This window comes from Heterodontus francisci, chromosome 12 (genome assembly GCF_036365525.1).
Source record: "Heterodontus francisci isolate sHetFra1 chromosome 12, sHetFra1.hap1, whole genome shotgun sequence".
NCBI classification, from domain to species: Eukaryota; Metazoa; Chordata; class Chondrichthyes; order Heterodontiformes; family Heterodontidae; genus Heterodontus; species Heterodontus francisci.
Window position 1 is genome coordinate 38,007,824 of NC_090382.1, and position 18,526 is coordinate 38,026,349.

At 40.7% G+C, this 18,526-nt stretch overlaps 1 protein-coding gene across 4 annotated transcripts in view; it reads right to left on the minus strand.

The window, feature by feature from the left end:
• Nucleotides 1-17,880, minus strand: part of LOC137375575 (lateral signaling target protein 2 homolog) — a 59,930-nt gene extending 42,050 nt beyond the window's left edge. For all 4 annotated transcript variants that reach the window (XM_068042934.1, XM_068042932.1, XM_068042936.1 and 1 more), the window contains exon 1: nt 17,209-17,880. In XM_068042934.1, the coding sequence (XP_067899035.1) occupies nt 17,209-17,250 (42 nt within the window). In that variant the 5' untranslated portion in view covers nt 17,251-17,880. The remainder of the gene's footprint in view (nt 1-17,208) is intronic.
• Nucleotides 17,881-18,526: the final 646 nt, after the last annotated feature.

An 18,526-nucleotide genomic window follows, 5' to 3' on the forward strand; every position in this document is an offset into this window, starting at 1 on the left:
ATGGCCTCACCCCTTCCTATCTCTAACCTCCTCCAGTCCCACAACCCTCTAAGATACCTGCGCTCCTTTAATTGCTCCACCATTGGCAGCTGTGCCTTCAACTACCTAGGCCCCCAAGCTCTGGAATTCCCTCCCTAAATTTCTCCTTAGATTCTAAAACATTTCCCAATGATTGGAAAGTAGCAAACATAAACCCACTATTTAAGAAAAAGGAGGAAGAGAGAAAATGGGGAACAATAGGCCAGCTCGCCCAACATCAGTAGTAGGCAAAATCCTAGAATTTATTATTAGGGATGCGGCAACAGGGCACTGAGAAAATCATAATATGACTAAGCAGAGTCAACATGTATTTATGAAAGGGAAATAGTGTTTGACAAATCTGTTAGCATTTTATTTGAGGATGTAACTAGTAGGACGGATAAAGAGGAACCAGTATATTTGAATTTTCAAAAAATATTCAATAAAGTGCCACACGAAAGGTTATTACACAAAATTAAGATTCATGGATTTGGGGGTAATGTATCAGCATGGTTGAGGATTGGTTAACGGATGTAAAACAGAGTCGGAATAAACGGGACATTTTTGGCAGGCTGTAACTGCAAGGATCGGTTTTTGGGCTTCAGCTATTTACGATCAATATTAATGAGTTAGAATAAGGGTACCAAGTGTAACGTATCTACGTTTGCTGACATTACAAAGTTAGATGAGCAAGTAAGCAGTGAGGAGGATGCAAAGAGGCTACAGAGGGATATAGACAAATTGGGCGAGTGGGCAAAAACATGGCAGATGGAATACACTGTGCTGAAGTGTAAAGTTGCCCATTATGGTAGGAAAAATAAAACAGCAGACTATTTTTTGCATGGTGATAGACTGAGAAATAATTGCATTCAGAGGGACCTGGGGGTCCTAGTACATGAATCACAGAAAGTTAACATATGAATTAGGAGCACGAGTAGGCCACTCGGCCCCTCAAGTCTGCTCTACCTTTCAATAGGATCATGGCTGATCTGATTGAAACCTCAACTCCACATTCCCGCCTACCCTCAATAACCTTTCACCCCCTTGCTTATCAAGAGTCTATCTACCTTTGCCTTAAAAATATTCCAAAAATCTGCTACCACTGCCTTTTGAGGAAGAGAATTCCAAAGACTCACGACCCTCAGAGAAATAATTTTGCCTCATCTCTGACTTAAATGGGCGACCCATTATTTTTAAACAATGACCCCTAGTTCTAGATTCTCCTTTCCACATCCACCCTGTAAAGACCCCTCAGGATCTTAGATGTTTCAATCAAGTCGCCTCTTATGCTTCTAAACTCCGGTGGATATAAGCCTAGCCTGTCCAACCTTTCCTCATAAGACAACCCGCCCATTCCAGTTATTAGTCTAGTAAACCTTCTCTGAACTGCTCCCAATGCATTAACATCCTTCCTTAAATAAGGAGACTAATACTGTACACAGTACTCCAGATGTGGTCTCACCAATGCCCTGCATAACTTAAGCATAATCTCCCTACTTTTATATTCAATTCTCTTCGCAATAAACAACAACGTTCTATTAGTTTTCCTAATTACGTGCTGTACCTGCATACTAACCTTTTGCGATTCATGCAATAGGACACCCAGATCCCTCTGCATCAGAGCTCTGCAACCTCTACCCATTTAGATATGCTTCTTTATTCTTCCTGCCAAAATGGACAATTTCACATTTTCCCACATTATACTCTATTTGCCAGATCTTTGCTCTCACTTGACCTATCTATATCCCTTTGTAGCCTCATGTCCTCTTCACAACTAACTTTCCTACTTATCTTTGTGTCATCAGCAAATTTAGCAGCCATACCTTCGGTCCCTTCATCCAAGTCATTTATATAAATTGTAAAAAGTTGAGGCCCCAGCACTGATCCCTGTGGCACACCACTCATTACATCTTCCCAACCAGAAAATGACCCATTTATGCCTACTCCTTTAATTAAGGGGAGGTGGTGGTATAGTGGTAATATCACTGGACTAGTAACCCTGAGCCCCAGGCTACCGTTCTAGAGACATGGGCTCAAATTCCACCATAGCAGATGGTGGAATTGGAATTCAAAAGCTAGTCTAGTGGTGATTATGAAACCATTGTTGATTGTTGTAAAAACCCATCTGGTTCACTAATGTCCTTTAGGGAAAGAAGTCTACCATCCTTGTCTGGCCTACATGTGAGTCCAAACCTGCAGCAATATGGTTGACTCTTAACTGCCCTTTGAAATGGCCTGGCAAGCCACTCAGTTCAAGGGTAATTAGGGATGGGCAATAAATGCTGGCCTAGCCAGTGATGCCCACATCTGCTGAACAAATAAAAAAAAAATCAGCCATGATCTTGTTGAATGATGGAGCAGGCTCGAAGGGCCAAATGGCCTCCTCCAGCTCCCATTTCTTATGCTCCACCTCTCTTTCTTCAAGATGCTCCTTAAAACCTACTTCTTTGATCAAGCTTTTGGTCATCTGCCCTAATATCTCATTATGTGACGGCCAAATTTTGTTCTATAATGCTCCCTTAAAGCACCTTGGGACATTTTATTATGTTAAATTAGCTAGATAAATGCAAGTTTTTGTTATCATTGAAGTATCTAAAAACAGTCTAAGTAACTATAACATCTTACAATACCCCAAAATGCAAATTGTCATAACTAGTAATATATTGGTAGCAATAGTGTAAGGTAAGCAGTATAACAGCAGCAGAAAAAACTAGGAACTTCCCATAACTTAGATAGAAAGATATGACAAACTGTCACTTTTCATAAAGATTTCCTACCATTGATCACAAAATAAAGATGCTTTTCATCTTGAAAAGATTAGCCCTTTTCATTGGGGTTTAGCTGTGGCTCAGTGGTAGCACTCTTGTCTTGGGGTCGGAAGGTTGTGTGTTCAAGTTCTGCTCCAGTGAGTGGAGTACATAATCTGTGCTGAAACTCCAGTGCAGTACTGAGGAACTACTATGCTGTTGGAGGTGTTGTCTCTGATAAGATATTAAATTTTCTGCTGTAAGTGGGATAAAATATTCCATGGCACTATTTGAAAGAGAGTTAGCGGAGTTCAAAAGTGTGCACAATTCAAAAGTGTTTAATTCATTGTAAAGTGCTTTGAAATGTCCAGAAGTCATGAATGGTGCTATATAAATTCAAATCTTTCTTTTCAATGCAGGTTGAGAGGTTTTTGAAGATGGCATACAAAAATTGTATGATCCACTATAAATATTGGATTGGAGAAAGATTTTGGGATCTGTTGGAATATAATACGATCCACAGCTTGAGTACAATATTTGCTCTTTATATAAAATATACACTCATTTTTTCAATTGTTTGAGAATGAAATTCCTGCTTTGTTTCATGTTTAAAGTTCTCAACGAGGTTTTAAAATAGAGAACAATGTTCAATTGTCAGGGAGTACAAAGTATGCGGATATATTTGTTTTTGAAATAGCTTTGTTATATATAGCATTCAAAAGTTGCATTGAAACACACCCTATTTGTATCAAATCATAAAAACTTAAAGCTTGCTTGGTTTCAAAAATCATGTTATGAAAACACTCCCAAATGCTTGAAGTCTAAAACAAAAGCAGAAATTGCCGAAAATATGCAGCGGGCTGGTCAGCGTATGCAGAGAGAAAACACAGGTTGACATCTGGGATGTGTAATATGTGCCCTTTATCAGAATTGAAAACTGAAAACAAGCATTTTTATAAAATTGCAGGGCAAAAAAGGTGATAGGGAAAAATACATTATCCAATGCTAGCTAATGGTTGGAGTGACACATCACATCCTTAAAAGAAAAAGTGTAAAACTATTAAATTTCATAAATGGTTTCAGTTATGGAACGAGAAGATATTAAAAGGGATCACAAAGCAATGTACGAATAGCTAAGATAGCGAGAGGTCCACCCTAGTATGGGAACCCAGTATGCGTGCCTTTTTGTAGGCTATATGGAAGACACTTTGTTCTAATCCTGCCCAGGTCTGTTCCCTGACCTCTCCTTCCATTAATTTTATGACTGTGTTGCTTCTGGCTTTTGAGAATTTCATTAGCACTGCTTCTGCTGTCCACTCATTCCTCAACTTCATGATCCATTTTGGACTTCCCACAACTATCTGGAGTATGCTTCTTTCCACCTCACTTTCTGTAAAGACTTTAGCCCTTTCTCCATCTCTACTGAAACTTTTCTGATAATTCCACCTTCTGTACAAAAGCTCCTCTCTTTATTCTTCAACTACTTTTTCCTCTCAGTAATAGACATCCCTCATGACACCAATCCAATTTCTGTGTCACAGCTCTCACCTTCTCCTCTTACAATGACAGCATCTTCCTTGTTCCCCCTTCTAATCCACCCTCTGTATTTATCAGATCATCTTGCACCAACTATATGATGCTGCCACCAAGCACACCTCACTGTCCCTTCCCAATCTTTTGAAGGGACTACTCTCTCGAAAATATGCTTGCACACTTCCATCACTAACTTCCAGCTGCCCTTTCCTCTGCAGCCAAAGCAGATGCAACACTTACCTATTCACTTACTCTCACACATTGTCCAGGGCATCAAACACTCCTTCCACATATAATAACTTGGATGCATTCCTCCAATCTATTATGTTGTACTCACTGCTCAGCGTGCAGTCTCCTCTAAAACTGGGGTTAGCAGACCCTTTTGCTGAACAATTGTGTTCTGACAGATTAACCTGCCTTCCACATGTCCCACTCCTTTAAATCCCCTTCCCATTTCCGCACTGACCTTTCAGTCTTTGACCTCATGCTGTTCCAAAAGCATGTTTAGTTCAAGTTTCAGGAACAGTGTGTCATTTTTCTCTTGGACACTCTGCAGCCCTCTGGTCTGGTCTAACTTTCCTAACTTAACACTTTACCTATACTCCTTGGCGTAAGGAAAATGGTGCCTAATGAGAAGGGGAGGAATGAGAGAGAAATAATTTCCTCAACATCTTGGGGTGGGGCAAGCAAGGTTGATATTCCAGTTCTAGACCTTTTGTTAGAACACAGTTCCAGTTGAGGGGGCAGGGTATCTACACCGTTGGTAATAGCCCGATTTTACTCTCCTGTTGTACTAATAAATCCACTGTAGGATCTAGTACTTCAGTTTTCATTTTAGATTTATATCTTGGTGTCACATTTGACCCTGAGATGAGCTTCTAACCTCATATTCATTCCATCACTCAGACCGCCTATTCCCACCCCTGTAACATCGCCTGACTTCGCCCCTGTCTCAGCTCATCTGATGAAACCCCCATTCATGCCTTTGTCACCTCTAGACTTGACTATTCAAATGCACTCCTGGATGGTCTCCCATATTCTACTCGCTGTGATCTTGAGTTCATCCAAAACTCTGCTGCTCGTGTCTTAACTCACATCGTTTCCCTATCACCCTTGTGCTCGCTGATGTACATTGGCTCCCGGTCAAGCAATGTCTTGACTTTAAAATTCTCATCCTGGTTTTCAAATCCCTCCATGCCGTCGTCCCTCCCTACCTCTGATCTCCTCCAGCTCCACAACTCCAAGATATCGGCACTCCTCTAATTCTGGCCTCTTGTGCATCCTTGATTTTAATCACTCCACTATTGGTGGTCACTCTTTCGGTGGTGGTGATTGCAGTGGCAGTATCTGCAGACTTTGTTTTTCTTTTTGCCCTTTTCTTTGGGTGGGCCTCTGATTGCCTTGCTTATTTTCAGGCTTTTAAAAAAAAAATCTTTTAAATATATTTAAAAATGTATTTTCATTGTCTCAAGTATATCTTTTTAAATGTCCTGTTTTTCTTTTAAGCAGATAGGTCATTCACCACATTCAATTCCTCTCTTGTGATCCGTTATTTCCTCTCCTTTTTCCTGATTTACTAAAATGCTTGTTTGTGCTTGAGTTTTCCCTTTCAAGAGGACCAGCTGAAGAGCTAACCCCAGGGCTTTACTAATATTCACAAAGATGAAGGTAGCATCAGTGAATGACTGATTTTCACCATGGTTCAGTCCTTGTGGTGAAGAAGAGGGGAAATAACCATGTCACCAGTGAGTTTTCCCTCAATTGTGCAGTTGAGATCAACTTGACATGCACATGGCTGAAAATGAACAATACAATGGCTTTGAGTTCCAACTTGCTGCATCACCTATAGACTTCTCAATGAAAGCTACTAACATAACAAATCTGTTGCAAAGTACAGCACTTAGCAACTGGAGTAAGACTGTGAACTGGAGACCTCCAGGTACTGGAAGATTCATGCTAAGCCAGTCACAAAGTGTTGGCCCATTTTCCACAGGTTTAAAACTAGGATTCAGAACGCCAAACTGAAAAATGTCTCATATGAAAGAGGACTACACGCCACAAGAAGTTGCCTGGAGCACTTTCGAGTGTTGGCGACGGTGTGCTATGTTATTGAACAAAGAGATTAACAGCATAAGAATGTGAAAAGTCATCCGTGGTCTTTAGCCAACAATGTTTTGTACACGACTCTGTCTGCAGCAAGACCTTAGCATATAATTTGGATAGTACAGACTCTAAAGAATTCTCATACCACTACATGTGCAAGGCAGCAGAGCAAAGCGTAGCTCCTCATAAAATTATGAAAAGAGTAAAGAAATTAAACGATCCTAATACAGACATAGCAATTCCTTTTGAATGTTGCCAGTTAATTTTAAGAAAACTCACTACCTGTGGCAGCACTGTTGAAAATAGGACCTTTTTGGTGTCCAGGAAAACTTCCATACCATCTACTGCAACAAAATGGACACTCTTTGTGATCATTGTGGCATCAATGCCAAAAACAACCTAGACAAAGAACAATTGTCACCTAATACAAAATGAGAGCCTAGAGTATGCATACACTGAAAGCAGTGTCAAAAGATTACATCAGAAATGAAGCACCTAATTGCACCATTTTACTAAATGATCAAACTTTAAAAAGAATTTTAAAAAGTCACATGGGTTCAGATACAAATCTTTTTTAAAAAGTAGGACAAGTTGATAAATTTGTGAAAAACATACACGATCTTAGGTTTAATAAATAGGTGCATGCAATATAAAAAGAGCTAATGTTAAACCTTTATGAATCAGTGGCTAGGCCACAGTTAGAATAGAGTCTGACTTTGGAGGACTTACTTTTGTTTTATTCTTTCACAGGCTGTGGGCATTGCTGGTGTTATAGCCACGTGGCGTGACGTGGGTGCTTCCCACTGTTCAACTCCCCACTTGACCGCAGCAAGTGTATTTGTATTACGAGTTCAGCCCTTTATTTTTCAAATAAACAGACAGCGACAGTTTTTCTTGAAGGTTTTTAAAAAACAGAAAGTCAGTTGTTTATCGATCACTATGCCTAATCCCAAAATTGTCACAACCTCATTTTCTCACATATGCACACACACACAAAGACACACACAGAAGCAGATAGAGGGGGGATAAAAGAAGTAGGTGGATTTTTGTGGGAGAGAAGGGCTACGATAAACCTGTTGAATTCTCTTGAGATTCAAAGTCCAGATAGTTGCAGGCCTGTGGTGATTGTAGGTTTCTCTCTTGATTGAAGGTTCTGTTGAAGTTGGTGTGTCACTTCTAGCTCTCTCTCTGCTGTCTGATGTAGATGTCGGATTTTTTCCAGCAAGGCATGTGCTTTCTGGAATGTCAGCAGTTACAAGTACCTTCACCTTCTGGGTGGTGAAGTCTCTTTCTCTCGGGCTGTCTTTTTAAAAAAAAAAGGTAAAATTGTCACTTCACACAATGGCCCAGGACATGGTTACTTCACACCTCCTTTGTTTTAGAAGACATACAATTCTGGAATGTTTTTAGGATAGGTGTGAGATGGGTTTCATTAATGCCTTTTGGCTTTGAAGATTTGTCTTACTTCTTTGTCAGACTGTTTGAATACACAAAAGCTAATCCCATTTTCTTTGGTGGCCATTGTGGACCATTGTTCACTTTTTAAAAATAAAAAAGTTTTTAAAAAAAATAGACAAAGCCTGTTTTTTCATAACTCTTCAGAGTTACTCCGTGGATGCTGCATCATCGCACCTTCGAAGTGTGTGACACTGGCTGGGCCAGCATTTATTGCCCATCCCTTATTGCCCTTGAGAAGGTGGTGGTGAGCCACCATCTTGAACCGTTGCAGTCCATGTGGTGTAGGTACACCCACTGTGCTGTTAGGAAGGGAGTTCCAGGATTTTGACCCAGCGACGGTGAAGGAATGGCGATATAGTTCCAAGTTAGGATGGTGTGTGGCTTGGAGGGGAACTTGCAGGTGGTGGTGCTCCCAGGCATCTGCTGCCCTTGTCCTTTTAGGTGGTAGAGGTCATGGTTTTGGACGGGGTTATCAAAGGAGCCTTAGTGAGTTGCTGCAGTGCATCTTGTAGATGGTATACACTGCTGCCACTGTGCATCGGTGGTGAAGGGAGTGAATGTTGAAGGTGGTGGATGGGGCACCAATCAAGCAGGCTACTTGAATGGTTTCAAGTTTCTAAAGTGTTGTTGGAGCAGCACTCATCCAGGCAAGTGGAGAGTATTCCATCGCACTCTTGACTTGTGCCTTGTAGATGGTGGACAGGCTTTGCGGAGACAGGAGGCGAGTTACTCGCTGCAGAATTCCCATCCTGACCTGCTGTTGTAGTCACAGTACTTATATGGCTGGCCCAGTTCAGTTTCTGGTGAATGGTAACCTCTAGGACGTTGATAGTGGGGGATTCAGCAATGGTAATACCATTGAACATCAAGAGGAAATGGTTGGATTCGCTCTTGTTGGAGATGGTCATTGCATGGCACTTGTGTGACATGAATGTAACTTGCCACTTACCAGCCCAAGCCTGATGTTGCCCAGGTCTTGCTGCGAGTGGATATGGGCAGCTTCAGGGTTTGAAGAGTCGCTGAATATTATACAATTATCATCCTCACTTCTGACCTTATGATGGAGGGAAGGTCATTGGTGAAGCAGTTGAAGATGGTTGGGCCACAGACACTACCCTGAGGAACACCTGCAGTGATGTCCTGGGACTGAGGTGATTGACCTCCAACAACAACAATCATCTTCCTTTGTGCTAGGTATGACTCCAATCAGCGGAGAGTTTTCCTCGATTCCCATTGACTCCAGTCTTGCTCGGGTTCCTTGATGCCATACTCAGTCAAATGCTGCCTCGATGTATAGGGCAGTCACTCTCACCTCACCTAGAGTTCAGCTCTTTTGTCTATGTTTGGATGAAGGCTGTAATGAGGTCAGGTGCTGAGTGGCCCTGGCAGAACTGAGCATCAGCGAGCAAGTTATTGTTGAATAAGTGCCGCTTGATAGCGCTGTCGATGACACCTTCCATCACTTTGCGAATGATAGAGAGTAGACTGATGGGGTGGTAATTGGCCGGGTTGCATTTGCCCTGCTTTGTGGGTCCAGGACATACCTGGGTAGATGCCAGTATTGTAGCCGTCATGGAACAGCTTGGCTAGGGGCACGGCCAGTTCTGGAGCACTTTTGGAAGAATGAAAATACCAGGAAGAGGATGTAGCAGAGCTTCACTAAGGTGCTACCACGTATGAGAGAAACTGGGGCTCCCTTCATTAAAATAAAGAAGCTTAAACAGGTTTAATATTTTTGGAAGGTGTTCCAAGATTGGGATTTTGATAAACCCAAAACCATGTGATCTCTGAGATGTGTGTGTGGGGGCGGGTGTCAGGGTAATGTGAAAAAAAAAAGATAAAATCCAACCAGTCTGGGAGAAACAGACTGGGAAATTCCTCTGCAACCCATCTAGGCAATTGCAACTAGTCCGGGGAGATCACTCTGGCTCAGAGTTCCCCAACATATCCACCTTTTGTAAGAAATGGTGTTCACCACAACCAGAGCCAGGTCTAGCTCTTGCTTGAGGGAATTCAGCAAATTGGTGTTCCAGAGATCCACTATTCTCTGGGGAAAAAACAACTCCTGACATCTAACCTATATCTGGCCTTACAAAACATAAAATTGTGATCCCTGATCCTCTCGAACCCATTTAATTAGAACAAACTAACTATCAACTGGAACACAATCTATTCCCTTTGTCATCTCATGAACCTCAATCAGATCACCCCCAAGTCCACACATCTCTAAAGTGCAGGGTCCCAACTCTTTCAGCCTACCTTGATAGCTACGATGCTTTATACTAGGAATTAGTCAAGTGGCCCTCCTCTACACTCTTTCCAATGGTGTAAGAAACTCCCAAAACACATGTATACAGCAATATAACCCTCCTCCAGTTTTCTTTAGGACGGCAGGGGAGAACTATTAAAACAATCACAATACAATCTTAATAACTATTTAAGGAAGACATCAAGTTTAGTGTAAAAATAAACAGTACTGTCAATATTCCAGAGTGACAAGCAACTAGTGGGACAAAGGCACACTACGCTTCAAGTTTTGCTTTTTCATGGCATCTTTAGCATACCAAAAGATACTCTTGAAGCTAGTGGCAACCATTATCTTTTCATAGTTATTTAAATTATAAACACCCTATTCCTTTTCTTAAAAAAAAATCTACAACTATCACGTTAAGCATCATTACACAGAGAACAATCGAATGCATACAAATTGTTCGCAATGCTATCTTTCTGACGTAAAACAGATACACAATAGTGACCTTTTCCACACTCTTATTACAGATCCACCCTGTTATGAAAATACATACTTTCGCTGCAAGCTGGAAACAGATGAGAAGGAAAACACCATAGATTTAACAAATCACAAAGGTAATGCCCATCTGCATCATTAGAACCTATTCATTTAAAAAAACCTTTCCACACCTCATGATACAGACCTTACATGTTCTAGTTCCTTTACGCTTATGCAAAATACTGGTTTAAAGAGACTGCTTTGTTGAAAGGCTTCAGGGCAGGTGCAATGCAATGCGGTAGTGATCACAGCCATCAGAATCTGACAGACCCTTGAGACAGAGAGAGCTTTCCCACCTTCGCACACCTGGGAAAATTATACAGCCATGAGTTGGTTTTGAAGTGTTCAATTCAAAACAGTTGTTCCTCTACACAACATTGCATGGAGGTAAATCATCCAAAAAGACTCATAACTATTTCCCTTTCAGATATCTCTCCATAGATGCTGTCAGATCTGTTGACGATTTCCAGCATTTTGTTTTTTTCAAATTTCCAGCATCCACAGTATTTTGCTTTTGTAACTACTTTCCTTGCTGCATGACTGCTCATTCTGTATACAAGCAGATCATACAGTAAGATTTTGACAAAGTTGGTACATTCCCACTGTGTAAGTGTGAAACAGAGCATGAAATATTACACGCAGTGTCAACCAGCTCCCTCTTCCTTTCCCCCCTCCCCCCAACATCAAAGTAAAGCAAAGCAAAGTGTTATGCTCAAACTGAGAAATATCCAGTCTTTGGAAATTGAACTTTTTCAAATACTCTCAAGATCAGGTATAGCTTCAGTCAGGTGGATTAAAAACTGTACCAGTATGATTCTTACTTCTCACACCAGCCACTCTTTTTGACCTCTCCAAGTGAGATTTCCAATTTAGTGCCCACTGCAAATGGTTTTGCATTATTGGTTTTGACTGTTCAGTTCAAATGACCCAACCAATTTTATACAAGGCCCTAAGGAGTAACGATGTCTTGCTGCAATTGTATAGAGCCTTGGTGAGACCACACCTGGAGTACAGTTTTGGTCTCCTTATCTAAGGAAGGATATACTTGCCATAGAGGGAGTGCAGCAGAGGGTCACCACCTGGGATGGTAGTGTTGTTTTATGAGGAGCGACTGCAGAAACTGGGCCTGTATTCTCTAGAGTTCCAAAGAATAAGAGGTGATCTCATTAAAACTTACAAAATTCTTACAGGGTGTGACAGGGTAGATGTGGATAGGATGTTTCTCCTAGCTGGTGAGTCTAGAACCAGGGGACACAATCTCAGAATAAGGGGCATGCCATTTAAGACAGTGGTGAATGTTTAGAATTCTCTACCCCAGAACGCTGTGGAAGCTCAATCATTGAGAGTGTTCAAGACAGAAATCGATAGATTTCTGGATTTTAATGACATCAAGGGATATGGGGATAGTGGGGAAAAATGGCATCGAAGATGATCAACCATGAACGGTTTAAATGGCGACGCAGGCTTGACAGGCTGAATGGCCTCCTGCTGCTCCTATTGCCTATGTTTCTTATGTTCCCCATGTTCCTATTAGCCATCAGTCTGGACTAGCTTCAAACCTGGGTCCCACAGCACTGTGGGAGTTCCTTCCCCATACAGACTACCACCACTTTCTCAAGTTGCAAAACTAGGGATGGGTAATAAATGCAGACTTTACCAGCATCACACATATCACAAGAACAAATTAAAAGAAAATAGGTCAATGTGTTTCCACTTCCTAACAAATGTTGATCTTAAAGTATTTTTGTTGAAATTGATGAGTGGAACCAAACTCAAATGATAGAATTGTTATTTTAGTAAATAAATTGTGTTTTTCCCTTTCTTCACGTCTCAAAGAATGCATTAATTGGGAGTTTATCATTCAAGGAAGCATAAATGACATTTAATCAAATGTAAAAAAAATCTGATGTTTTCCACGTGCCATTTTCCCATTGCATAGATGAGGAAAGAAGCTTGAAGTCATGTGACAGATTTCACTTTTCATGATCTTGTTACAAACTTGGGTAAGCAGTATAGAATACCTAAACATGTATCATTGGATAAAGTTATTATATTACACACAGAAAAAATAATGTGCAATCAACTGACTTGATATATCTTTCTGACCAGTCAATAATAGAGCATTATGCATCAGACTTGTGGAAAATTTTGTAATCCTAAACCACTTGGCTTTCCTTCCTGACAGATGTGCTGATACAATAAAAAAAACAAACAAACTGACTTTAAATGTACTTCAATCACAGGTTTCATTGGCCAATACTAGCTTTGCGTTTACACCCCTGGTGGCAAGTTGGGAATATACCCAAAGGTGTTTCTCGAATTTCTGCACCACCTGGCAACAGGATTGGTTACACCACCACATAATGACTGCAAGATTGTCAGGACCTGTGGAATCATTTCATCACAAGAAAAGTGATTCAGAACTCACCACAGCAAGAGACTAGTAATTATAAGAATGCCTACTCAGATAGTACTCTGCAGACTTCATAATGATTAACCAAAAATGCCTAGTATTAGTTGACCAATGCCTCCTTCACCTTAAAGTTGCCAGCATGTTGTCAGATGTAACCAAGTATCACTAACAACTTACTTTGACTTCTATTCCTTGTCCCAATCCATTTACAATCATTCTAGAGATGCACTCTCTCTCTTTTTCTGGACACATTCTTCTCTTTTTCACCATGGTTGTACAATTGCTCTATACCTCCATCCGTCACCAGGCCAGCCTGAAGGCCTCCCATTTCTGCTTTCAACAATGGCCAAACCAATCTCTATTCACTACAACACTCGTCTGTCTGGTTGAACTGGTTCTTACCTTGTATAAGTTTTCATTTTCTCCATATAAAAAGGTCTTGCTATGAAAACCCCCATGGCTCCTAACTATGCCTATATTTTTGTAGATATGTTGAACACTCTTCGCTCCAAATCCTACTGAAGCCCTTTCCCTGACCACTTTTACTGTTACATTGATTGACTGTGTTAGTGTTGCTTCCTGCTGTCACCCCAATCTGGAAAATTTTATGAACTATGCTTGAAATTTCTACCATCCCTTACCTTTACATGGTCCATTCTGCTGCTTGCCACTTCAATCTCCACTCCCACTTCAATCTCCACTCCCACTCTGACCTCTTGGTCTTTGACCATCTATACTATTCCAATGAAACCAAGTGCAAGCTTGAGGAACAGCACTATATTTTTCTATTAGGTAATCTGGCTTTAACATTAACTTTAGTGACATTTGCCATTAACGTTAGCTTCCTACTTGCTTTACGATTCAAGATGCAAGTGCTGACATGTTGGGGCACAGGAAGGCAAGTTGGCACTTAGGCTGGGGGTGTGTCAGAACACTTTGTTGATGGAGCAGTCTGCACTGATGTGTCCCCCAACTATTTTCTTTTCTTAGGCTCTAGTGGCCAACGGTATGGGTCACCAGGAATCATAAAGCCACTGTTTCTTGGCTACTAGAACATGGCTACAAATGGACTTTTGGTCTTATAAGTTCCATTAGAATCAGATTCCTTCTGTGACCTGCCTTGAAAGCCCGCCCAGAGAACAAAGGCCTGGTATCTCTTCTAGCTGTATGAAAGCCAAGACATTCACAGCCTGGTTGCTAATGGGTGAGGGCCAACAGTGCAAAAATCACACTTTTCAATGAGTGCCTGATATGGAAAGTGGAAACACCACAATTGTTCATCTGGGTGTGCTCTTTGCATTTTGAAATGGCAGCACATTATTGGGGAAGAGTAGGGTGGCTGCTAATGAGTTTTATGACCTGGAAAAGGTTTGTTTTGACTCTAGAATAGGGATGTGGTCCATTCCCTTGCACAAAAAATTCTCTCCTTGATAAGCACCTAATTTACCAAAAGCTATGAATCACTAAGCCAAGCTGTTCCAAGATTGTTTTTAAGTGCAATATTTCTTGTGGGATGAAAGTCATTGTCTACATACTAAGGAATGCACCCAGTTTATATTGCAGTTCAGATTTCTGAGTAGCAGCAGTAGCAATGTGGAAACAACTGATCGTGCACAATTATTGAAGAGTCTTGCCTGCAATTTTAGGTTTCTGCTACTAACTTTCCTAGCTATCAAGGAAAGGTCTGTAAATGCTTAAAAAAAAAATGTACATGCAGCTCATTTACAGTGACAGAAAAATAGCAGCCAGTGGCATGAGTGCAAGTAGCAACAACCTTTTATCTTTGCTCTCAGCAGTACTGCACCTCTGGCAGAATGATGTAAAGTTACCTTTTGTGGTGGGTCAGTGTGCCACTGGAAGTCACCTCACATATTACAATTCTGCTCCCAGTTACAACATCTTAACATATATGCAACTATTGTAAATCAATTGCAATAAGAAACTTTTTTGTTGTTGTTGCATACGCCCACAATTATCATAATAAAAACAGATAACGCTGGAAATACTCAACAGGTCTGGCAGCATCTGTGGAGTGAGAAACAGAGTTAACATTTCAAGTCTGTGACCTTTGATCAAAACTGATTACCTAAAATGTTAACTTTTTCTCTCTCCACAGATACTGCCAGACTTGCTGAGTATTTCTAACATTTTCTGTCTTTATTTCAAATTTCGAGCATCTGCAGTATTTTGCTTTGCCCAACCCAAAATTATCATACTAATTTTCTTGCAGACAATCTAAAAATCTATCAATGGGTGACGTGAATAGTGCAGTATTCTAAAATTCTATACCCAAACAGGATTTCCAGATAACTGAACTACACGAAATGGAATTGACTGCAAATTTGTTTTGCTTAAAGTGAATGAACTAAAGACAAATCAAATCTTACTTTATATGATTTACTTCAACAATTTTTCAAGAAACTTCAGAATAAAATAATCCTTCTTGTTTTAAAGGACATAACTAATTTTCATGTAACAGTTGATAGAGAGAATGCAGTGTATTGAAATATCAAACGTAGAGAGAGAGTCAAAACAAGTCAAAACACAGCATGGTTGTCACTGCCTCCTCAGTAATTCATAAGCAGCATTAGTCTAAATGAGTAAAAGATACTACTTGCACGTCAAGTAATTGTGCGTAATGTAATAAAAACAGCTTAAGAATCAAAACAAAATTGAGCTTATTTGCTTTTTCTCAATCCATACATAAAGAAAATATGGTAGGCTAATTATGGCCCAACTACACAATCTATTGAAACGTCACTTGGACGGAATTGGAATGCAACTTGTCCACCCTAACTAGGCCTCAGCATCCCTGTGATAGGGCAGAGAGAAATCAGTTGAGGTTACAGGTCTCAAATGCTATTCAATGGTACTAACTGGAAAGTGCAGAATGTATAGATGTGGAGCGATAATAGGATTGGGTTTAGCCATGAGGCCCTCCAAGGTCAGATACCCTGGTGTGACTCATCTTTGGCTCACACATGGAAGAAAACTTAGGGAAGGTATTTAGAAACTATTGTTTCTTGTGGAACTCTGCCAAGCAAGAGTTTGCATCTTCAACAGAGGAAAATAAATTGAGAAAACCAACTTTCTTTGTTTTAGTTAAATTGAAACAACTAAGTAAACACACATTTCACATGTGTGGTGGCCAACAGGAGAGAGCAGCTGTGTAGACACAGTAATCAAATTCTTCCAGATTATCTCCAACCAAGTAAAATAAGTACCCCGAAAGAGAAAGATTACTAATTAGACAACTTTCCCTCATACTCATCATGTGCAAAGACACAGAATGAAGAACCGTGGTAGATGATTCATATCTGCCAAATGGGGTGATCGGAAAATGCATGAGTGAACTTGCTAGTGAGTTATGATCAAGACAATGAATGTGATGTAATTTGCATTTGACACTACACCATGATTTCTATTTGTATTAGGCAAGCAACTGAAATGATTAAAAAGAGATAGATGCAAATATTCATTTAATTGCAAACTATATAGAAACAAATTGCAGACTGGTTCCCGTGAAGTCACTGTGAATTCCCTTCCTCCTTACTTGTTGTCTGGTCCCAGGTGTGACATTACCTCCACAAAGCAGGAATACTATTTTGTGAATGACATCTTAATGTGCAGAAAAATACAATTAATTGGCTTCAAACCTTCCTAAAATAAACTAATTGCATTTGCCAGTTTAATTTATGACTTATTGAAGGTGATGTAGCACACTGGAGTTCCAATGCATTACTGATCAAGCAGTCAAAATGAATGCACTGAAAGTAATCCAGGCACATCCCAACAGAAGAGGAGGCAGATAAAAGAGAGCCAATAATCTCTGGCTGCTATTACATGCCCAGCAGAAAGTGCCAAGGGATAATTTGAGGAGTTTCTTTTTGTGAAGGATACAAAAAATTAAATAAAGTAGCTGCTATAAAGTCAAATCTAAGTCATCATTTTAATAGAATGTTAATCTGCAGGTTAGAATTCTAATTGTAAATTTAAAAATAAAAGTAGCTGAAAGACCAAAGTCATTAGAAAAAGGACAGCAAATGTTAGAAACAAGTACAAGCTTTTAAAATTAGTCCAGTGATTAATGGATTGGTGAACAGTGGGAAGTTTGAGTGCAGAATACACACTGTAAAATATCCTCTTACTTTGGGTTTGTGGAGCCATCGCTTCACTGCAGCAGGCAGCATATTTAGTTGTTCAGAGCTGCTGGACAGTCAAAACAGACACTTTAAGCAGCTGGATCCACAATCCTGTGTTCTATTTCCCAGGATCTGCTTCAATCTTCTTGGTCACTTTCTCAAGCACAGTGATATTTCTCAATCACATCCATTGTCTCGGTCTCCTCTCTCTCACTTGGACAGGTTGGTAATCGTCTCCCTGTCGGATAGGCTGGTAATTCACTTCCTTTCCATGGGCAAGCTGGTTATTCGTCAGTTTCTCTCCATGTGCACACGAGTAACTCTTCACTTTCACACGGGCAAACTGCCAGTTCCTCTCCCTCACACACACACACACAAACGGGTGAATAACTCCTCACACTCTTCCTTCACCAGACTGACAATTCCTCACTTTTCCTTGGGTAGGTTAGTAATTCTTGACCTGGCGAGACATGTTCTTCTCTCAGGTGGACGGGTGGTTCAATATCTCCCGTGTACTGTGCTGTTTTCAGGTACTGCAATATCTCATCCAGCTATTAATTACTAAGAAAGTTTTTGTGTGAAAACTGGAGTGAACCTGGCCTCTCACTCTATCGCTGTCCTACCCCTCTGCTCACCCATTCTCCGCTCACCCCACACCAGCCGGTCCCTTCCGTCTTCGCTCTGTCCTGTCTGCCTGTCCTCGCTGCCTACCTGACGCACTTACCTATCTTAATCATAATTTACGCGCTGACGCGCCCAAATTGGCCCCGCCTTTCCGTGCACGGCTCCGCCCTCCAAGCCGTGGCCCCGCCCAAAGACCGTCCAGGTGAGGGCGCAGTGCTTTCATTTTGTTGAAAGGAAGCTTCCCAGTACCTGGAGGCTGTGATTTGGAGCTTTCAAAGCAAATATTTAGGGCCGAAGTGCTTTTGCTGCAATTTCAATAATAAGACAACGTAAGTCCACCAAATTTGTAAATAATTAATCTTCGTGTGTTTTCTTTTGCCTGGCAACTACAATAAAGACAACAAGAGCATGTCCTTATGTTACAGAGACTGCTGGATAGAGAAGCTGGGTACCAGTGATTTTACAGTCAGCCTAATATATTTCTATAAATTATACCTCAGTAGTACAATCAGATAGTACTTCATCCACTGCCTTTCCAACACATTAGCCAAAGACAATGTGACTGGAAACTTATTAATGATTTGGCTTAAATATCTGACATATAAAATCATACCAAATGGAGTCTTGAGGCCTTCTGCAACCGGGAGGACCGGAGTCCATTGTTGACACAGCGAATAATATTCTAACTTAATGTCTTAAG